Below are 22,294 nucleotides of genomic sequence, written 5' to 3' on the forward strand. Positions count from 1 at the left end.
TTGCTTTGGAAAAAAAATGTATTTCGCTCTTTTCGCTGTCAGTCTTTCTAGAGTACCCAATTCAGCTGCTCCCACACCCAGGCCTGGATTAACTATTAAGAAAAATAAGCATGTGCTTGAGGCGTCAATTAAAGAGGGCCCCTCGGGCTCATTCCGCACAGCATATTTATAACGAGTAGCAATCACTATAAACGAATTCATTTTCCATTGACAAAAAGGGAAAACGAGTTCATTTATATAACGGTTGCCACTCGTGTGGAATGAGCCATAGAGTTTTTCTTCTCATCTCCGCCAAGCATCGAAGCAGGTTTGTTACGTCCGATTAATTTTGAGGATACGATCGAAGACTTTGCAATCCAAAAAATGCAGGAGAAAACTTTTTGACGTATAAAGTAGCATGTAAGCAACAGTAAACATTTTGCATCTTTTATTCATGTAAGTTAAAATGCTATGTATCTTCAAGGCAAGAAAACCATGGAATAATAAGGTATATATATTCCTGCATGGAAGTGAAGGCATTACAGATAAACAGAAGGTTATATATCTTTTAAACAGCCACAACTACGAGCTGTTGGAAGCGGTGGCTAAATTTTTTAATGGTGTTATTTTAACTCGTCAGAAGTTGTAAAAGGCTGTTATTATCTTGCTAAGTTAATCTTAAACTATTTATATGCCATTAAAGGTATTCGAAATCGAAATCGAAGGTATATATATTAGGGTTTACTGTTGTTTTCATTCTGAATTACATATTCAGTATATGGGGGTTCCATAATCTTTTAGGTGCTTAGGACCGCTAAAGGTCTTAATCCAGCCCTAGCCACAACCTGCCCTCAAAATATTCCTATCACTTCATTGACCCAGCTGATGTATTTTGAGATCCGGGCATAGACATCTGGAAAACGCCGGTTGCCACATCTCTTCCCATTGAAGGAAACAATTCCTTGTACTCGTTTTCCACAAACCAGGGGTCCGCCAGAATCACCCTGGAATGAAAGAAGGGGTTGTGGATTTTGTTATGAACATTTTGTAAGCCGCCCTGAGCCCACTTGGGAAGGGCTGGTCTATACATCAAACTATAAACAAACAAACAAATATTGTCAGAACTGGGGAGTCTTGTATCTGAAAAGGGCTTGTTGCCAATGAAGAGTCAAGCCAGAATCAGCAACTATTATAAGACCAGGTGGATCCTATTGAAGAAGAAGAAGAAGAAGAAGAAGAAGAAGAAGAAGAAGAAGAAGAAGAAGAAGAAGAAGAAGAAGAAGAAGAAGAAGAAGAAGAAGAAGAAGAAGAAGAAGAAGAAGAAGAAGAAGAAGAAGAAGAGTTGGATTTATATCCCCCCTTTCTCTCTTATAGGAGACTCAAAGGGGCTTGCAAACTCCTTTCCCTTCCCCCCTCACAACAAACACCCTGTGAGGTAGGTGGGGCTGAGAGAGCCCTCGCCCTGCCCTGGAACACCCCCAGCCCCTGGAACGCCACCACAGGGGCATGTGCCTGGTGCGTCAGGCCCCCCCCCCCCCGCTCCCTTGGAGCTACGCCTCTGGCTGATAGCATCTGCAGGAGATTTTCTGTCTTCCCAGTCACATAATTCAGTGGATGACCAAGGTTATCGTTCACTGCTGCGGCTAACTCATCTCTGTCAACCCTCTCAACATTTAAAAAAAAGACCTGGTTTTCAAAATGCATGAACGTTTTAAATTACTACGGTGGAAAAATCTGGCTTGGGCAGTAAAACAAGCAACTCACAGCGCAGAATCCATGCAGTCCCTTGTTCGGGCTGCCTGCACAGATCATACAGTCGAAGATGTGCCCGGTCCAAGAGGCGTTGCACGCCCTCCTCTCGAGAACTGTTGTGTTGAGTTCCATCAGTCTGGCCTGGGTGGTTCCAAAATTGGAAACGTCCCCCCAGCCGATCACACGACAGGTGTCTCCGGGCCGGGGATCGGTCCCTGGACGGGGAAGCAGGATGCGTTTCACGAACCGGTTGAACCTGACGGACCTGTTCAGCTGAGGACAGAGTGGAAATTGAACCCTTGTTAAAACCATCTCGTATCGAGTTAGCAAAACACTGGAAGACATCCCAGATACCTTCCATATCAGACTGGTACACCAAACTATGGACATATATGGACTTAGATCTGCTAACAGGAACTATACAAGCTAAAGATACACAAGAAGATTGGATATTATTGAAAGAGTTTTTTGAGACAATATCTTATGTGTTGTAAGACTAATGTAAGATTTACGTACGACCTTGGTTAACTCACCTGTTTTGGTTTTCCTGTAAGGCATGTCGATTGAATATAACATGTTTAGTACAATTTAAAAATATGAGTGTGGAGAAGCTAGCAAGTGTAATTACAGTTAATATGGACGAATAATAGTGACGATTGGTTGAAGTTGTAACTGTTTGAATATATATATATGATTATAACAAGATAAACTCTGGTAGGAGGTACAATGTTATTATTTAAATCTTTTTAATCAATAATGTCAAATGACTATTTGTATGTAATATTTGATTTGGAATTTAATAAACATTTATTTAAAAAAAACCAGCGGGAGGGGTGTGTGTGTCTGTTCTTCCTCTCGTGGAGAATAACGCATAAAAGAATCTCATGTAATAAGTGTCATCAAGTTACTTAAGGGGATCCCAGCAAGAGGATTTTCAATACAAGTGAGAAGAAGAGGTGATTTGTCCCGGCCTTCTTCCGCAGAGCCTTCTTTGGCGGGTTCCTACCCACAGAGGCGTAGTGGGGAAAATGGCTACCAGGGCAAAATGGCACCCCCCCTGCTCCCCCGCAACCCGGTTAATTACATTTCAACAAACCCTTTGGAATCCCTGGGCGCGCACCTTCCACTAATTCACCTGGGGTGGTCTTGAATCTGATCTGTTTGGTCACCATGCCTAACCCCTGCTTCACATACATTGCCCTGTACAATCTAAACCAGTGGTGGCGAACCTATGGCACGGGTGCCAGAGGTGGCACTCAGAGCCCTCTCTGTGGGCACGCGCAAACAGAGTGCCCCCGCCCCACATCTAGGCTGGCCTGGGCCGCTGGGCTCGATTATTAGCATTAAACCTAAGACCTAGTTTTGGGGAAGCAGTGTCGGTAACCCTGTTAAGCGCTGTTAAACCCCACTGATTTTCATGCAAAGAACTAATTGTGATCCTTTAACGGGGAGTAAGCTCGGTTGCTGAGTTCATCATGTGGAAGGGGGGTGGAAAATCACCCCCCCACACACACACACATCTAGGCTGGCCTGGAAATGATCCTTTACCTGGGAGTAAGCTCGGTTGCTGGCAATGGGGCTTGCTTCTGAGTAAACCCTCCTAGGATCGTGATTCACCCATTTGAAGCATTGCACGGTTGCTTCACTAAGCTTACTCCTGAGTAATGCGTGCCTCTGACCCAACAGTTTTTTCTAAACTAAAACCTCAGTATTCAGGTTAAATTGCCGTGTTGGCACTTTGTGATAAATAAGTGGGTTTTGGGTTGCAATTTGGGCGCTCGGTCTCGAAAAGGTTCGCCATCACTGATCTAAACCATGGCAACACCGAGACATTGATGGAGTGGCTCAAGTGGGCGGGAGATGCCAAGGTGCGGATTTGGCAGATCGAGCAGTCGGAACGACGTTGGAACTGGACCCGATGCCAGTCGCTCTTGCCACAAGGGAAGGCCGCCGACAACGAGAAAGGACAAGCGAGACCCTCCGAATCCACCCGAGCTCATCGCTGCTGCTTGGGGAGGTGCCTCCATTGTGGGGAAAGTGGCCACCTCATCGCTACCTGCCCAGGACATCGCACCTCAGCAGCTGCCTCTGGAACCAAAGGCCTGCGGCATGCAGGAACCCTCTCGAAGGAACTACAACGACCCTGTCATGCTACAGCCAGGGCCGCCATCAACCCAGCAGACCAGGTCGACGATTCGAGTGAATCCGAGGCATCGGACGTCCAAGATTTCATTGCAACACCGGGAAACGACAGCAACCTGGCCTAAAGAGCGCCAAGGACCAGGTCGCCCAAGCAGGCACCAGTGTCCTCTCCACCAAGCCCATAGCTATAATTGTCACGCTCTCCCCCCCGGGGTCCCAAACTCAAACCCACACCGAGGCCCTCATTGACTCGGGCAGCTCAAGGTGCCCGATCCACCCAGATTTAGCAGGGGCGTTGGGGCTTAAACTCATTAAACTAAAATGGCCACTCCGATTCGAGCAAATGGACGGCACAATATTGGGTGGGGTCCAGAGGTGGGATCCAGCAGGTTCTCACAGGTTCCCGAGAGTAGGTTACTAATTATTTGTGTGTGCCGAGAGGGGGTTACTAAGTGGTGATTTTGCCACGTGACTTTTGCCTTAGTTACGCCCCTCCTCTCAGCAGTAGCGCGCAGAACTGGAAGCAGTCCAGCAGGAGGTGCGTGGCAGCCTGCGCCTGCATGCATTCGTTTCCCGCCTGCGCCTGCATGCATTCGTTTCCCGTCTAGCAGGAGGTACGGCGCAGCGGCTGCGTCCTTGCCACAGCTCCGCCCAGCAATGCCCTGCCCCCAGAATGCCCGGCCACGCCCCCGTCATGCCACGCCCAGCCCCATTGGCGCTACGCCACAGTTTGAATCCCACCACCATGGGGACCTGTTACTAAAATTTTTGGATCCCACCACTGGTGGGGGCCTTTCCACCCACAAGTCAGAACTGGTGGTGGTATTATTTGTGGGGCACAGGGAACAACGGCAGTTCGTCGTGGCCAAGTTAGGCAGCTACCCCTTAGTGCTAGGGATGCCCTGGCTCACGCACCGTGGCCCGGACATCACGTGGTTGGAGCCTATAATTCACCTTCCCAACCTCCCCAGCAGATTCGCCCCTGCTCTGAGGAAGCCACCAACATATGATACCGTGTATTTGTGACTTCAGACACCTCCTTTAACTTTTTAAAACTTTCTCCTCCACAAAGGCCCAAATCTTGTGCCCTCCATATTTACTTGTGCCCTCCATAGTCCAAATTGAACTGCCTCCTGAACAATGAGGATCCCAGGCAGTTGAAAATGGTGGCCAAGTTCCTGCTCGATATTATGAAATAAGTTTCTGGCTCTCCTTTTATTCACTTATTTTCTTGACGTTTGTGCTGCATGAACTATGAGCAGTTGTTTTACTCCGTCAAACTCTGGATCACACTACTGCACAGTTTTATCTGTATTTTCTCTTGATGCCTAATAAAGGTCTTTGAATTTGAAACTTTAAAAAACAAACAAACAGGGAAACTACATATTGCTGGAATCGGCAGGAAACGCTCCATGCTTCAGCAAACGTCAGCAAATGCCGGGCGGCATAATTCAAGCCTCGAAATGGCCAGCGAGAGAAAATGAAACGAAGAGCTTGCAGGTTGGGCAGGAGAAACATCACAACTCCTGACTTCTGCACAGCAAGCAAGGAATGACTTGAAGCCAACTTAGAGGAAAAGATCAGTGGTTTAGCATTGTCCAAAACCCCCAGGTTGAGCTGAAATAAAACGTTCTTAGGACATTTTGAGGGAAAAACTGCAGAGTTCCTCTCCAAAATGCTTCTTTTCACGTCCTCAGGATGCTTTATTTGCGCCTTGCAGAAGGGACCAGTGTGAATTACTTCTGAAGCATGCCGAATTGCAAGCGTCATAGCCACAGGGTCTGTTTTGAGGCCTTACAGTTGCAGGTTCTAGAACAGGGGTGGGCAATTATTTTTTCCATGGGGCCGCATAAGAAACAGAAAATATTGTGGAGGGCCGGGCCAAAAGGCAGGGGGGTGAGGCGCGTTTGAAAGCCCCGCAGAAGCCAGCAGCCAAGGCAACCGGCTTCTATGGGGCTTTCAAAGGTGCCTCGCTCCCCAGCAAAGCAGGGGGGCCAGTCAGGGTCATCCGGCGGGCCGGATGTGGCCCGTGGGCCGTATAATGCCCAGGTCTGTTCTAGAAGGATCCGCTGTTTAGGCAAACGTGAGCTTCCAAATTCCAGTCACGCACACATCTTTGCCAGGAGACAAGATGGAAATAGTTACCACGATCGCTGCAGAGTAGCATTATCTGAGGAAAGTAGTTCGTCCCGCATTCGAAACAAACAGCTTTCGCTCTCTGGGCCACGGAGTGGAGATTTTTGCCATAAAAGCTACTGACCATGAACTCGAAGAATGGATTTTGTGGGAGTCTGGGCTGACACCCAGTGGCGGTTTACAGCAAAATCCACCACTGTGGGCGGAAAATGCTGTCAAGTGCAGCTGACTTATACCAGCCTCTGTAGGGGTTTCAAGGCAAGAGGGGAAAAAGAGTAGGGCCCCTTCCACACACACAAAATAATGCGATTTCAAACCACTTTCACAACTGTTTGCAAGTGGATTTTGCCATTCCGCACAGCTTCAAAGAGCGCTGAAAGCAGTTTGAAAGTGCGTTATTGGGGAATCAAACCCGGTTCTCCAGATTAGAATCCAGCTGATCTTAACCACTACACCTCGCTGGCTAAAGAAGGAACTCAGGAAGAAAGGTACAATGCAGGGATACGTTCTTCCGACACCCTCCCACCTTATGCCTTGGATAGAAGGACTCGGAGATCTGTATTCCTACTTCTATCTGATGAAGAGCACTTTGACTCTTGAAAGCTAATCCCCCCCTCTCCTAAAATCTTGTTGATCTCCAAGCTGCTACTGGACACGACTCTAGCTGTTTCCTGTGAGTTTTTAAAGAAGGCATATCAAGAAGCAAATTGCTAGCTCAGACTGTTCCCTGCTGATTTCAATTTGATGAATTCTTCTTTGTTTTTATTGGGGGTGGTGGTGATGTTCAAATAGGGTTTTTACAGTACCTTTAAGGACTCCAGGATTCTACCATCTTGCGCCCAGCTCTGTTTGCTCCCTTATGAAAACACATGCCCATTCCCCCCACTCACTTTGAGCATACGGATGTCGTTTTTCACTGTTTGAACTTCATAGTGTGGATGGGCAATAGACTCCCGGATGCCGAAGATCTGCTGCGAGGCCTCACGCGTCTCCAGAGAGTGGGCCCCGAGTACGACACGAATAGAGGGGGATCGCCTGCATGGCAAAATGAAAGGGTCAAAAATTGGTAGTCTTTTCTGCAGAGGTGCAGCAGGGCAAAACGGCGCCCTGGGCAAAACGGCGCCCACGCATCCCCCACCCCTGCACCTCACTTATCTGAGCTGGTGGTGGGACCAACTCCTTCAGCCAGCGGAACCTCCTGGTGGAGACCGGGAGCCAGCTGAGGGGAAAGAGGGAGGGGCGTGGGCTGGCTGAGGGGAAGGGGGGAGGGGCATGGGGTGATTTTCTGCCCCATGTGACCGAACGGGGGCCCGCCCAGGGCATTTGTCCCCACCCATCCCGTGGAAGCTATGCCACTGCTTTTCTGCCCAGAAAATGCACAGGGAGAGAAACAAACAGAGTTGGGGAACCCTGGTCCCTCTAGTTCTTGTGTAACCACAGTACCATTTTAGGACTAATTTTTCCTTCCAACCTATATACCCACGCATGTGCAAATTTTACATTCACCTGGGAATAAGACAGTGAGCTGCGGTCATCACCCACCGGCGTCGTACAAGGAAGCCGCCACATAAATGCTTCCCATCCATCTGGATAGAAGCCATAAAGGGCCAAGAATGAGGCCTGGCTTCCCTGCCCCCAATGATCCAGCTTCCGAAACCATCAGCGCTGAACCAAAGAACTGAGAAAGGAAGAAAAATAGGTGAGTTGGGATGCAGATTTGTATGACCAGAGAAACAACAAGTAGCCGAGCGGGAAGCAAATCTTTTTCCATCTTGGCATTGTAGTTAATAGTGGCAGGTTCTAACCTGGGGCGATTTCGCACACGAGTAAAATAGGTTCGACTGAGTTCCCTGAGAAGGGTACTAACCTAGGTCGAAGCCATTGTTATTCCCCACTGCAACCAGCTTGATCCCAGCTCAGAGGGCGGAATCATCCTGTGCCTCTTTGCCGCTCCGTTCCGATTGGCTACTGTTCTACGGCCACGTTCCATCTATCCCCACACACGTTATAAAAAAACTGCCACAGGAATAGAGGGACGAGGGTGGCGTTTTTTGATTGGCCAGCTGTACGCATTCCCGAAACACTCAGCTGTGATTGGCTGAATGGGGGACTCATGGCACCAGAGATTTGCACTTTACTGGAATCGAGCTGAGTTTGAGCGTGGTTCCCTGAAAAAGTAGTAGTTCCTAACTGGAGTCAGAAATTTGACCGTTACACGGGGCGAAGGTGGTACAAATCTACGTCGATCCCAGTGGTTGTGTGGAGCACTTAGGTCGAACGCAGCTCGAACTTAGGTCAATAACCCAAGTGCGGAATCGACCCTGGAGAACCAGGTTTGATTCCCCACTCCTCCAAACAGGCGTATCTTTTAAGATGGTGCTGTGGGCAAGCACTACCCAGCATTGATCTGCACCCCCCAACTCTATGTGGAGTTGGGGAGGGGGGCATAGTTCAAGGCTGGGTTTGACCAGCTCCAGCTTTAAACGGCAGGGGCTGAAGATGGACCTGTCAGGCTGAGCCCGGTCTTGAACCGTGGGTTTTGCCATGGCTGAGTCCAATTTTGTACTGCTGGCTCCACATCTGAAGCTCTGCCTGTGAAATCATAAGAACATAAGAAAAAGACTGCTGGATCAGACCAGAGTCCATCTAGTCCATCTCTCTGCTACTCGCAGTGGCCCACCAGGTGCCTTTGGGAGCTAACATGCAGGAGGTGAAAGCAATGGCCTTCTGCTGCTGCTGCTCTTGAGCACCTGGTCTGCTAAGGCCTTTGCAATCTCAGATCAAGGTGGAGCCATAGATCGACTTCTCCTCCATAAATCTGTCCAAGCCCCTTTTAAAGCTATCCAGGTTAGTGGCCATCACCACCTCCTGTGGCAGCATATTCCAAACACCAATCACACGTTGCATGAAGGTTTCCTTTTATTAGTCCTAATTCTCCCCAGCATTTTTCAATTACACGCCCCTGGTTCTAGTATTGTGAGAAAGAGAGAAAAATTTCTCTCTGTCAACATTTTCTACCCCTTGAATAATTTTATAGACGTCAATCATATCCCCTAGATTGGCCATGCTGAAAAAAGCTGATGATGGAATTAGTAGTCCCACTTAACATCTGGAGTGCTGCCAAGGTTAGCCTGCCACCACGTCTCTAGATACCACGGCCATACAGCCTGGAAACCACACAGCACCCCAATCATATCCGCCTCAGACGTCCCCTCTCCAAACTAAAGAGTCCCAAACGCTGCAGCCTCTCCTCATAAGGAAGGTGCTCCAGTCCCTCAGTCATCCTCATTGTGGACTTTAGAGGTGGAGCCGGAAGCATAACGTTGCACCTTATCCAGGCTTGAGCCAGCAATTGAAGGAAACTTACCTTCACTTGGCTGATAGCAGATTTAAACTGCAGGCTTCGAGGCCCAGAGCCTGCAGTATAAAAAAGCTAGACCTGGCTGAATTCAGCTTTGCACTATAGCTCCCTCAAGCTCCACAAGGAGTTTGGACCCACCCCTGAATTCCATGTGGTGTTCAGGAGGGGCAGAAGGGCTTTTGGGGTGGGGTGGGACTCGGGGCTGCCTGGTACACCCCCTCAAGCAGCACTTGGGGTGTAATCCCTAGCTTTCCCCACCTTAGATACGCCTTTGCCTCCACAAGAAGCCTGCTCGGTGACCTTGGGTCAGACACAGTTCTCTCAGAACTCTCTTGGTCCCAGCGACCTCAAAAAGTGTCTGTGGTGTAGAAAGGAAGGAAGGGAGGACGTGGCATTCCTGAGAATCCTTAAAGAAGGCAGACAAGTAGCGGTGTAAAAAACCAACTCTTCTTCCTCTTGGCCTTTCCAATACGGTGTTTGTAATGGATGGACAGCATCCTTCCCCTCATCACCCACCACTCTGAGGTAGCGAAGCTCATTCAGACAAAAGGACAAGCCTTTTCCACCAGCCAGAAAAACTGAACATCGAATGACCCACAGAGACACACAAGATAGATCAGTCTTGCACAGAGGTGTAGCTACAAGGGGGCCGGGGGGTAAAGACGTCAAAGCACCGGCTCGCTACCACTGGGGACAGCAAAAAAATTTCAGGTTTGTTTTTTGTATTTTTTAGTGTTTTTCAGTTTTTGGCCTGCAGGGGCACGGACGGAAAGTTTTTAGGCTAGCAGCACCAAAATTTCAGGGAGTTTTCAGGGGACTCTCCTGACGATACCACCCAAATTAGGCGAGGTTTGGTTCAAGGTGGCCAAAGTTATGTGCCCCCATCCCCCATTGTTTCCTATCATCAGGATAGTCTCCTAAAGATACCCTGAAATTTTGATGCTGCTGGCCTAAAAACTGCACCACCTGCAGGCCGAAAACTGAAAAAACACTAAAAATACAAAAAATACAAACGAACATGGGAAGGGGGGCAGCAAAACTCAGATTTTGCACCAAGCTCCATTTTCCCTAGCCTTGTCTCCGGTCTTGCAGGGGCCTTCCATTTCTCCCTCTTGCTCCATCTTCACTTCCTCGCCCACCAGTCTCCCTTCCCCCTATTTCCCAGGGTTTTTTCCTCTTTTGTTGCCCCATCTCACTTCCTTCTGAACTTTCCTTTTCCTTTATCTGCCATCTAGGGATGCCCGTTTATAGGTGGGCCTGGAAATCTCCCAGAATTACAGCTGATCTCTGGACTGCGGAGATCAGTTCCACTACAGAAGATGGCTGCTTTGGTGGGTGGGCTGGGGGACATTGTACCCCCTCTGAGATCCCTCTGCTCCCCAAATCCTCCCCAGATTCTACCCCCAAACTCCCAGGAATTCACCATTCTGGTGTTAGCAACTTCACTCTGCCTGCTCTGGTCCTCTTCCTACCAGTCTGGTCTTTCCTCCCGCCGTCCACTCTTTCTGCTCTACGTTTTCCCCCTTCCCTCCTTCCCCCCTCTCTCCCCCTTGTAACCAGAGGGACAGATAATAATTATTTTGCTTTAATATAATTTTTGATAGACATATAGTGTTAGTAGGATTTAGGTTCATTCTGGTTTTCTGTAAAAGGCTTTCCTTCCTGCTGTAAAATGTATTCCTCCCTGAAACCACTGTCTAAGTCACAAGCAGAGGTGGGATCCAGCAGGTTCCCACAGGTTCCCGAAAGTAGGTTACTAATTATTTGTGTGTGCCGAGAGGGGGTTACCACTTGGTGATTTTGCCATGTGATTTTTGCCTTAGTTACGCCCCTCCTCTCAGCAGTAGCGTGCAGAACTTGAAGCAGTCTAGCAGGAGGTGCACCGGCGTGCGTGGCAGCCTGCGCCTGCGTGCATTCGTTTCCCGCCCAAGGACCGGTGCAGCGGCTGCGTCCTTGCCACAGCCCCGCCCAGGAATGCCCCGCCCCTGTCGTGCCCCGCCCAGTCCCATTGGCGCTACGCCACAGTTTGAATCCCACCACCATGGGAACCTGTTACTAAAATTTTTGGATCCCACCACTGGCCATACGCCTTGCCTGGTGCGGACCGAGCTGCTGAATTCACTTCTTACTGAACGAAACTCTGTTCAACCGCATTAAAACTTTATTTTATTTTTCAAATTTGAATGTTGTTCCTTCCATTTTATTTGCTGCCAAGATGAAATCACGATTAAAGTTGCCCGTGGCAGCGGGTAACACCCTCCTCTGCACCTTTTCAGTCCTGCCCAGTGTGGTGAAAGGAATATGAGCTGCAGTAGCTCCTCACACTGGCCACGTTCGACTTTAACACCTAGAGTTGCTCTAAGCATCGAAACATGTCCTTCAAACTCCTCTCCCCCACCAGTCTGTGCACACACGATCCTCACAGGGTATCATTTGGGGTGTGGGGCGTCGTGACCCTCCCCTCATCCTTGTGTTCTAAACTTTGGCAGTTTTTCATGGGCCCGGGTGCCTCAGCCCCCTGTGTGGCTTTCCCGTGTGGATTTTTTGGTCCGCCACCCACAGCTCTTACAGGGATCATTTCAGGTAGCTGAGTAGGCGCAGAACAAGTTTTGAAAATCTTCTAAGTTTCTATGCAGACATTTTCTTTAATTGCATTGCTTTACTAGAGAAGCAAGCCTTTATTGGCATAGACAGCAGTACAACAATAATAAAACAGATTAAAAAGCATATACAATACAGGATATGCATGTGTTAGGACGAAGGAAATCTACTGGCATTTTGTAATTTCCAGGAGAAAGTCTGTCACTATCATACAGAGAGAAGGATCAGGGTTGTCCAACAAGTAGTGTAATCTAAATAAATTGGGGAGATCGGGTAAATGTAAAGGAGTGAGATTCACATACTTGGATCTGATTTCCGTGAGTCTGAGACAGTGGAAGTAAATTGGTGGGCCAGGAGATTCAACTGAGCCATGCGTTACAACGCACTTGAATCCTTAGCCTTTTTCTTGCCTTATTAAATCTGCCATGCAACAAGGCCAGAAGGTATAACATTTGTCATTGAATTCCTATAAAGCATTATGGCTCTCCTTTGAACAGGGTTTATTAAGTAATACAGGTAGTGTGCATTGCTTTTATGATTTTATGTTTTGATTATGATCAATTAAAATGAACCCAAGTAGGCTTTTTGCCCTCTGACCTTTGTTACTAGCTAAGTCAGCAAAAGCCTTGGCGAAATACTCTTTGTTCTCAATTCTACATGGGAATGTATGAGATTATGAACTAAGTTGTTTTCGAGGTCTTCTTGCACCGGCCCGGCACCTTGAGTCTGCTCTTTTCTGATACGAAGCAAAATGTTTAGGCTCTTTGTCTCAGAAAATAGGGCAACAGAGAACAGTGCTGATAAAGCGAGGCTGGGCCTTAGTTCATAATACGTCAAAGGTGACAAATTGACATCTTCCAATTAGAGCATTAGTTTGTCCTAAATGTTTTGGGTAAGGGGGATGATCTCCACCCTTTGCAATGATTGATTGATGATGCTACCTTTGGGGTGCATTCTTCTTGATGAACTGTTTGGATGTAACATCGTAGTTAATAGTGGCAGGTTCTAACCTGGGGCGATTTCGCACACGAGTAAAATAGGTTCGACTGAGTTCCCTGAGAAGGGTACTAACCTAGGTCGAAGCCATTGTTATTCCCCACTGCAACCAGCTTGATCCCAGCTCAGAGGGCGGAATCATCCTGTGCCCTCTTTGCAGCCTCACGCTCCGATTGGCTACTGTTCTACGGGCCAATGCGTTCCATCTATCCCTTCACACACGCGTTATAAAAAAACTTTGCCACAGGAATAGAGGGACGCAGGGTATGCGTTTTTGATTGGCCAGTCTATGCATTCCCGAAACACTCAGCTGTGATTGGCTGAATGGGGACTCATAGCACCAGAAGACTTTCTAGGTGCACTCCCTACTGGAATCGAGGCCGAGTTTGGAGCCGTGGATTCCCTGAAAAGTAGCATAGTTCCTAACTGGAGTCCGAGAAATTTGGCCGTTACACGCAGAGCCCGAAGGTATAAGGTACAAATTCCACGTCCATCCCAGATGGTTGTGTGGAGCACTTAGAGCTCGGCAGCCTCGAACTTAGGTCAATAACCCAAGTCGCGGAATCGACTCCTGGAGAACCAGGTTTTGATTCCCCAATTCTCTCCAAACAGGCGGTATCTTTTTTAAGATGGTGCTGTGGCGCAAGCACTACCCAGCATTGATCTGCACCCCCCAACTCCATGTGGAGTTGGGGGGGGGGGGGCATAGTTCAAGGCTGGGTTTGACCAGCTCCAGCTTTAAACGGCAGGGGCTGAAGATGGACCTGTCAGGCTGAGCCCGGTCTTGAACCGTGGGTTTTGCCATGGCTGAGTCCAATTTTGTACTGCTGGCTCCACATCTGAAGCTCTGCCTGTGAAATCATAAGAACATAAGAAAAAGACTGCTGGATCAGACCAGAGTCCATCTAGTCCATCTCTCTGCTACTCGCAGTGGCCCACCGGAAGGTGCTCTTTGGGAGACTAACATGCAGTGAGGTGAAAGCAATGGCAACTTCTGCTGCTGCTGTCTCTTGGGCAGCACCTGGTCTGCTAAAGCTCTTTGCAATCTCCAGCAGATCAAGGTGGAGCCATAGATGGAAGCTTCTCCTCCCATAAAATCTGTCCCAGAAGCCCCTTTAAAGCTATCCAGGTTAGTGGCCATCACCACCTCCTGTGGCAGCATATTCCAAACACCAATCACACGTTGCATGAAGGTTTCCTTTTATTAGTCTGATTCTGGTCAATTTCCAGCATTTTCAATTAATGCCCCCTGGTTCTAGTATTGTGAGAAAGAGAGAAAAATTTCTCTCTGTCAACATTTTCTACCCCTTGAATAATTTTATAGACGTCAATCATATCCCCTAGATTGGCCATGCTGGCAGGGGCTGATGGGAATTGTAGTCCATAACATCTGGAGTGCCAAAGGTTCGCCACCACGGCCCTAGATACACGGCCATACAGCCCGGAAACCACACAGCACCCCAATCATATCCGCCCTCAGATGTCTCCTCTCCAAACTAAAGAGTCCCAAACGCTGCAGCCTCTCCTCATAAGGAAGGTGCTCCAGTCCCTCAGTCATCCTCCCTCATTTGTGGATTCTTAGAAGAGGTGGAGCCGAAGCATATTAACGCTGCACCCATCCAGGAAGGAGCCCAGCAGAGATTTGAGAGGAGCTTACCTTCACTTGGCTGATAGCAGATTTAAACTGCAGGCTTCGAGGCAGAGCCTGCAGTATAAAGCTAGACCCGGCTGAATTCAGCTTTGCACTATAGCTCCCTCAAGCTCCACAAGGAGTTTGGACCCACCCCTGAATTCCATGTGGTGTTCAGGAGGGGCAGAAGGGCTTTTGGGGTGGGGTGGGACTCGGGGCTGCCTGGTACACCCCCTCAAGCAGCACTTGGGGTGTAATCCCTAGCTTTCCCCACCTTAGATACGCCTTTGCCTCCACAAGAAGCCTGCTCGGTGACCTTGGGTCAGACACAGTTCTCTCAGAACTCTCTTGGTCCCAGCGACCTCAAAAAGTGTCTGTGGTGTAGAAAGGAAGGGAAGGGGATTGTAAGCCACCCTGAGAATCCTTAAAGGTAGACAAAGCGCGGTGTAAAAAACCAACTCTTCTTCCTCTTGGCCTTTCCAATACGGTGTTTGTAATGGATGGACAGCATCCTTCCCCTCATCACCCACCACTCTGAGGTAGCGAAGCTCATTCAGACAAAAGGACAAGCCTTTTCCACCAGCCAGAAAAACTGAACATCGAACGACCCACAGAGACACACAAGATAGATCAGTCTTGCACAGAGGTGTAGCTACAAGGGGACCGGGGGTGTGTGCGCACGTCGCACCGGGCTCGCACCTGGGGGACAGCAAAAATTTCAGGTTTGTTTTTTGTATTTTTTAGTGTTTTTTCAGTTTTTGGCCTGCAGGGGGCACAGTTGTTAGGCTAGCAGCACCAAAATTTCAGGGAGTTTTCAGGGGACTCTCCTGACGATACCACCCAAATTAGGCGAGGTTTGGTTCAAGGTGGCCAAAGTTATGTGCCCCCATCCCCCATTGTTTCCTATCATCAGGATAGTCTCCTAAAGATACCCTGAAATTTTGATGCTGCTGGCCTAAAAACTGTGCCCCCTGCAGGCCAAAAACTGAAAAACACTAAAAAATACAAAAAAATACAAAACTAGACATGGGAAGGGGGGGCAGCAAAACTCAGATTTTTTGCACCTCAAGCTCCCATTTTCCCCTAGCCTTGTCTCCGGTCTTGCAGGGGCCTTCCATTTCTCCCTCTTGCTCCATCTTCACTTCCTCGCCCACCAGTCTCCCTTCCCCCTATTTCCCAGGGTTTTTTCCTCTTTTGTTGCCCCATCTCACTTCCTTCTGAACTTTCCTTTTCCTTTATCTGCCATCTAGGGATGCCCGTTTATAGGTGGGAGCCTGGAAATCTCCCAGAATTACAACTGATCTCTGGAACCGGGCGGAGATCCGAGTTCCCGCACTACAGAAGATGGCTGCTTTGGTGGGTGGGCTGGGGGACATTGTACCCCCTCTGAGATCCCTCTGCTCCCCAAATCCTCCCCAGATTCTACCCCCAAACTCCCAGGAATTCACCATTCTGGTGTTAGCAACTTCACTCTGCCTGCTCTGGTCCTCTTCCTACCAGTCTGGTCTTTCCTCCCGCCGTCCACTCTTTCTGCTCTACATTTTCCCCCTTCCCTCCTTGTAACCAGAGGGACAGATAATAATTATTTTGCTTTAATATAATTTTTGATAGACATATAGTGTTAGTAGGATTTAGGTTCATTCTGGTTTTCTGTAAAAGGCTTTCCTTCCTGCTGTAAAATGTATTCCTCCCTGAAACCACTAAGTCACAAGCAGAGGTGGGATCCAGCAGGTTCCCACAGGTTCCCGAAAGTAGGTTACTAATTATTTGTGTGTGCCGAGAGGGGGTTACCACTTGGTGATTTTGCCATGTGATTTTTTTGGCTCAGTTACGCCCCTCCTCCTCAGCAGTAGCGTGCAGGAACTTGAAGCAGTCTAGCAGGAGGTGCACCGGCGTCGCGTGGGCAGCCTGGGCGCACTGCGTGCGTCGTTCGCCTAAGGACCGTGCAGCTGCTCGGGCGCCCTGCCACAGCCCCGCCCAGGAATGCCCCGCCGTGTAGACTTCAGTCCCATTGGCTGCCACGCCACAGTTTGAATCCCACCACCATGGGGAACCTGTTACTAAAATTTTTTTGGATCCCACCACTGGCACATAATGCCTTTGCCTGCAGTGCGGACCGAGCTGCTGAATTCACTTCTTACTGAACGAAACTCTGTTCAACCGCATTAAAACTTTATTTTATTTTTCAAATTTGAATGTTGTTCCTTCCATTTTATTTGCTGCCAAGATGAAATCACGATTAAAGTTGCCCGTGGCAGCGGGTAACACCCTCCTCTGCACCTTTTCAGTCCTGCCCAGTGTGGTGAAAGGAATATGAGCTGCAGTAGCTCCTCACACTGGCCACGTTCGACTTTAACACCTAGAGTTGCTCTAAGCATCGAAACATGTCCTTCAAACTCCTCTACCCACCAGTCTTGTGCAATTTTCAATAATGCATCCTCACAGGGTATCATTTGGGGATTAAGCGCCGTGATCCCCTCCCTCATCCTTTGTGTTCTAAACTTTGGCAGTTTTTCATGGGCCGAGATTCGCGCCTTTAGCCCCTGTGTGTGGCTTTCCCCGTGGATTTTTGGTCCGCCACCCACAGCTCTTTACAGGGGATCATTTTCAGGAAGGTAGCTGGAGTAGGCGAGAACACGTTTTGAAAAGCACCTTCTTCAAGTTTCTATGCAGACATTTTATTTAATTGCATTGCTTTACTAGTGAAGCAAGCGTTTATTGGCATAGACAGCAGTACAACAATAATAAAAACAGATTAAAAAAGCATATACAATACAGGATATGGCATATTAGGACGGCGGAAATCTACTGGCATTTTGTAATTTCCAGGAGAAAAGTCTGTCACTATCATACAGAGAGAAGGGATCAGGTTGTCCAACAAGTAGTGTAATTCAGCGAACAGAGATCGCAAATTAGAGTGAGATTCACATACTTGATCTGATTTCCTTGAATCTGAGACAAGTGAAGTAATTGGTGGGCCAGAGATTCAACTGATTACCGTTACATCGGGCACACGAAATTTCTTGTTTATAACCCGCGCAGTCAGCGTGAGAAGGTATAACATTAAACCTGGCAAGCAATATATGGCTCTCCTTGAACAGGGTTTATTAAGAGTAATACAGGTAGTGTGCATTGCTTTTATGATTTTATGTTTTGATTATGATCAATTAAAATGAACCCAAGTAGGCTTTTTGCCCTCTGACCTTTGTTACTAGCTAAGTCAGCAAAAGCCTTGGCGAAATACTCTTTGTTCTCAATTCTACATGGGAATGTATGAGAGTATGAACTAAGTTGTTTTCGAGGTCTTCTTGCACTGCCCGGTAATTTTGAGCTCCGCTCTCTTTCTGGATCACCGAAGCAAAATGTTTAGGCTCTTTGTCTCAGAAAATAGGGCAACAGAGAACAGTGCTGATAAAGCGAGGCTGGGCCTTAGTTCATAATACGTCAAAGGTGACAAATTGACATCTTCCAATTAGAGCATTAGTTTGTCCTAAATGTTTTGGGTAAGGGGGATGATCTCCACCCTTTGCAATGATTGATTGATGATGCTACCTTTGGGGTGCATTCTTCTTGATGAACTGTTTGGATGTAACCTATAAAAATAGGAACTTTCAACCATTTTAGGGTGGCTCCTCTAATCCTTGCTTGCCCGTTTGTTGGCCTGAATAAAATACCTTTTTGATGTTATTCTTTGTCGGCTTGAGCTTTTTGGCTTAAATATTTGGAACCCGTTACCCTGCGGTAACAGCTGTGTTGCTCTGCAAAAACTAAAATCCAGAAACAAAAGCCATGCGATACCCACTCTCTGCCTTATGTGTTGCTTTAAGAGCCAATTAACCACCAGCTTTCATATTCTCAAATGGAGAATTTGTCACGTCTTTGTATTCTCTGCGGCTTCCGGGGTAGTTTGAACCCTGCTCTGGTCAGAACATGTGTGAATGTTTAGATGAGCAAAATCTAAACGACAGCTGGACCCTCCTTCTAACAGGTGCTGTGTGCAGATTAGGACCGAGTGCACAGCTTGTACCGTGTGCCAACCTGATAAGGTGAGGGCACCTGATTGGTACCACTTTTGTATATAGTTAGCACAGACAGCAGTGTGACGTGTGCCTGAATGTGGTCTGGCGAAGCACTTTGTTAGTAGATAGCAATAAATAGAACTGCACTGGTGACTGTGTGTCTATCAGTTCTTGTCTACATTGCGTCCTACAAGAACATAAGAACAAGCCAGCTGGATCAGACCAGAGTCCATCTAGTCCAGCTCTCTGCTACTCGCAGTGGCCCACCAGGTGCCTTTGGGAGCTCACAGGCAGGATGATCTACTCCGAGTAAATCCGCTGCTTCAACAGTTCTGCACCCCACTAATCCCCAGATGTCAGCCACACATTCCCTCTTCCAAATGAAACTCTCCAAATTACACTCTCGGGCCTTGTTGCCACTGTCTGAGATCTCTCTCCCCCCACCTTTCTCACCACTAACTGTTTTTTAAAAATGCAGAACTCCGTCCCGAGGAAGCGTCCTGTTGCTCTTGAAAGCTGGCACTCCACATTGCTGAAAGTTATCCCGATAAAATGCCTGGAGGGACTTTTTTGTGCAAATCAATAAAAGCCAAGAAATGTTTCCTTTACCTGAGTGGATCACGGCAAGAAGCAGCAGCGAAGAGGTCATGGCACCAGTGGTGAAGCTTTGCCGGAGGTATCTGGGTCCAAGGAAGGAGCAGAGAGGCAACTGGAGTGCAACCGAACAACGGAGGTCTGAGGCCCTTCTCTTTATCACAGAGACTTGAAGCGAGGGATTTCTCAAACAGGTCCCAGCCAATGTGGTTTTACCGGCTGCTGGCGCTTATGCAATTTCTCCCTCCAGACTTCTTGGTGAAGTGGAACCAACAGTCTAAATTTTAATTGAAACCTCTGTCTGGGAAAGGGTAGGTGGTAGGTGAATGAGAAGGGAGCTATCATCAATCTAATACATTTCTACCCTCCCTAACCCTCCTCCGCCCCATTTTGAATCTAACCACCCTTTTGGCTCTTTTATAATAAACCTTTTTATAAAGACACTTTTTTGGGTTTCATATAGTACAGTGATGGCGAACCTTTTTGAGACCGAGTGCCCAAACTGCAACCCAAAACCCACTTATTCATCTCAAAGTGCCAACCCGGCAATTCAACCTGAATACTAAGGTTTTCGTTTAGAAAAAATGGTTGGCTCCGAGGCGTGCGTTACTTGGGAGTAAGCTTGGTGGCAGTCGGTGGCTTGGCTTTGAAGCAACCGTGCAACTCTTCCAACGGGTGAATCACGACCCTCGGAGGGTTTACTCAGAAGCAAGCCCCATTGCCAGCAACCGAGCTTACTCCCAGGTAAAGGATCATGCTTTAGTTCTTTGCATGAAAATCAGTGGGGTTTAACAGCGCTTACACTGCTTCCCCAAAACTAGGACTTAGGTTTAATGCTAATAATTGAGCCTAGCGGCCCAGACCAGCCTAGATGTGGGGGGGCACTCTGGTTGCGCGTGGCCACAGAGAGGGCTCTGAGTGCCACCTCTGGCACCCGTGCCATAGGTTCGCCATCACTGATATAGTATAACATATTTCTCTGGGACAATTCTCTTAACATGTTCCCTACATGCGAGACTGCATAGACAGATGTGTTCGTGTGTGTGCGCGCCCACACGCTGTCAAGTCACATCTAATTTATGGCAACTCCTGATTTCTTGCCCCAATGCGCTTCTGGTTCCACCGCACACTACAGCGCTGGTGGGTAATCAGCCAAGGAAATCCAGGTTCAAGTCCTCCTCCTCAGAGGTGGGATCCAGCAGATTCTCATAGGTTCCTGAGAGTAGGTTACTAATTATTTGTGTGTGCCAAGAGGGGGTTACTAATTGGCGATTTTGCCACGTGATTTTTGCCTTAGTGACGCCCCTCCTCTCAGCAGTAGCGCGTAGAACTTGAAGCAGTCTGGCTGGAGGTGCACCGGCGTGCGTGGCAGCCTGCGCCTGCGTGCATTCGTTTCCCGCCCAAGGACCGGCGCAGCGGCTGCATACTTGCCACAGCCCCGCCCAGGAATGCCCCGCCCCGGAATGCCCAGACACGCCCCCATCATGCCCCGCCCAGCCCCATTGGCGCTACGCCACAGTTTGAATCCCACCACCATGGGAACCTGTTACTAAAATTTTTGGATCCCACCACTGCTCCTTCTCCTATAAACTTTATCAAGTGTCCCTAGGGCCAGTGATCTACCTCTCAGGGTTGTTGTAAGGATAAATGCAGTAGGGGAGAACGATGTACAGCTTTCTCAGCTTCGCGGAAGAAGAAACTGGATGCAAGAGCAACACAATTTGAAAACAGTGTAGATTATTATTGATTTCTTTTGTTCATTCTGTTTTTATTTTGGAACATTGGTCTCCCCGGTTAACAAATGGATGGCAAGACGTCCTTATAGTCTGTTGCAAAGATCTCAAACCTTGCTGTCCAATGGTAAAGTATCTGCTTTGCCTCCTGAAGCCCCCAGGTTCAATCTTTGGCATCCCCAGTTAAAAGGAAGCAGGTGATATGAAAGACCACTAGAGGGGCTTCCAGTTTGAGTAGACAATACTGACTTCGACGGAATAACGGTCTTCTTCAATGTAAAAATGTAGAATATGTTGCATTTAATGTGAAACACAAAACATAAATGTGTATGCCACCCCCACCCCCCAAAACAAGTGCATCAACATGTGAATTAGTCTAGCACAGTGGTGGCGAACCTATGGCACTCCAGATATTCATGGACTACAATTCCCATCAGTCCCTTTGCCTTGGTGCAGTAGGTTCCCTTTTGTTCCTTGTTGCAGCTCCATGACACCTTTTCATTTGATATCAAATACTTATTCAACATAAGGCAGCTTTGCGTGTTCATGCGTGACGTCCTTTTCACTTTAATTTTTCTTTGATGATTAGTGGATTCAGAGGTTACGATGGTTAATATAAAACTCAATAAAAGTGTGACTTTGATTAGTAGTGACTTTAAAGATCCCCTTTTAACTTATGTCGCAAAACAGCAAGCGGTAATGATTTTTTCAGAGTTAACATTTGGTGCAGAGGACACTGGTAGTCCTCATGGGAAATGTACTTTTGTGTGTGATTTTTCTTTTGTGTCTTTTGTGAGCTATCGTAGTATAATTACCAATAAACGTTTAAAGAAAAGATGACAGAAAGCAGCAAAGAACGAAAAAAAACGAACAAAAGTAGAAAAAAGATAGAAAAGCGAGAGAGAAGAAAGAAAAAGACAGAGAAGAAAGAGATAGAGAAGGAAGGAAGGAAGGAAGGAAGGAAGGAAGGAAGGAAGGAAGGAAGGAAGGAAGGAAGGAAGGAAGGAAGGAGAGAGACAGAGAAGAAAGAGACAAGAGAAGAAAGAAAAGAGAGAGACAAGAGAAGAAAGAAAGAAAGAAAGAAAGAAAGAAAGAAAGAAAGAAAGAAAGAAAGAAAGAAAGAAAAGAAAGAAAGAAAGAAAGAAAGAAAGAACACCATAAATTGTAAAAATGCACCTCTGAGATGCTGGCAACATATAACCAACCTATCAGCCAACTTTTAAAAACCCACACCCTGAAGCTCTTGCTGTATATCAACAGCTTAACAAAGAAAGAAAACACAACCACCAATACTTCATAATCCTATTTTATTAGATATTTCCAAAAATAAAGGGCAGAACGGGATTTCAAA

General features: G+C 47.6%; 1 protein-coding gene across 1 annotated transcript; it reads right to left on the bottom strand.

The window, feature by feature from the left end:
• Positions 1 to 587: 587 nt before the first annotated feature.
• LOC125433899 (serine protease 57-like) lies at positions 588 to 19,519 on the bottom strand. The gene is made up of 5 exons (XM_048498825.1): positions 19,226 to 19,519; positions 7,516 to 7,687; positions 6,900 to 7,044; positions 1,744 to 2,004; positions 588 to 983 (listed from the first exon to the last, which is right to left on the bottom strand). The coding sequence occupies exons 1-5, from the start codon at positions 19,263 to 19,265 to the stop codon at positions 831 to 833; spliced, it is 771 nt and encodes a 256-aa protein (XP_048354782.1). The 5' UTR covers positions 19,266 to 19,519; the 3' UTR covers positions 588 to 830.
• Between the last annotated feature and the right edge of the window lie 2,775 nt (positions 19,520 to 22,294).

The sequence above is a fragment of the Sphaerodactylus townsendi genome, linkage group LG05 (genome assembly GCF_021028975.2).
Source record: "Sphaerodactylus townsendi isolate TG3544 linkage group LG05, MPM_Stown_v2.3, whole genome shotgun sequence".
Lineage (NCBI taxonomy): Eukaryota > Metazoa > Chordata > Lepidosauria > Squamata > Sphaerodactylidae > Sphaerodactylus > Sphaerodactylus townsendi.

What these genes read in the sequence shown, in the direction of transcription:
- LOC125433899 (XM_048498825.1), bottom strand. Translation starts at nt 19,265, where the DNA reads ATGACCTCTTCGCTGCTGCTTCTTGCCGTGATCCACTCAG. An exon ending in TCTTGCCGTGATCCACTCAG is followed by an intron (nt 7,688 to 19,225) that starts GTAAAGGAAACA and finishes TTCCTTTCTCAG; the next exon opens with TTCTTTGGTTCAGCGCTGAT. An exon ending in GCTCACTGTCTTATTCCCAG is followed by an intron (nt 7,045 to 7,515) that starts GTGAATGTAAAA and finishes TTTGCCATGCAG; the next exon opens with GCGATCCCCCTCTATTCGTG.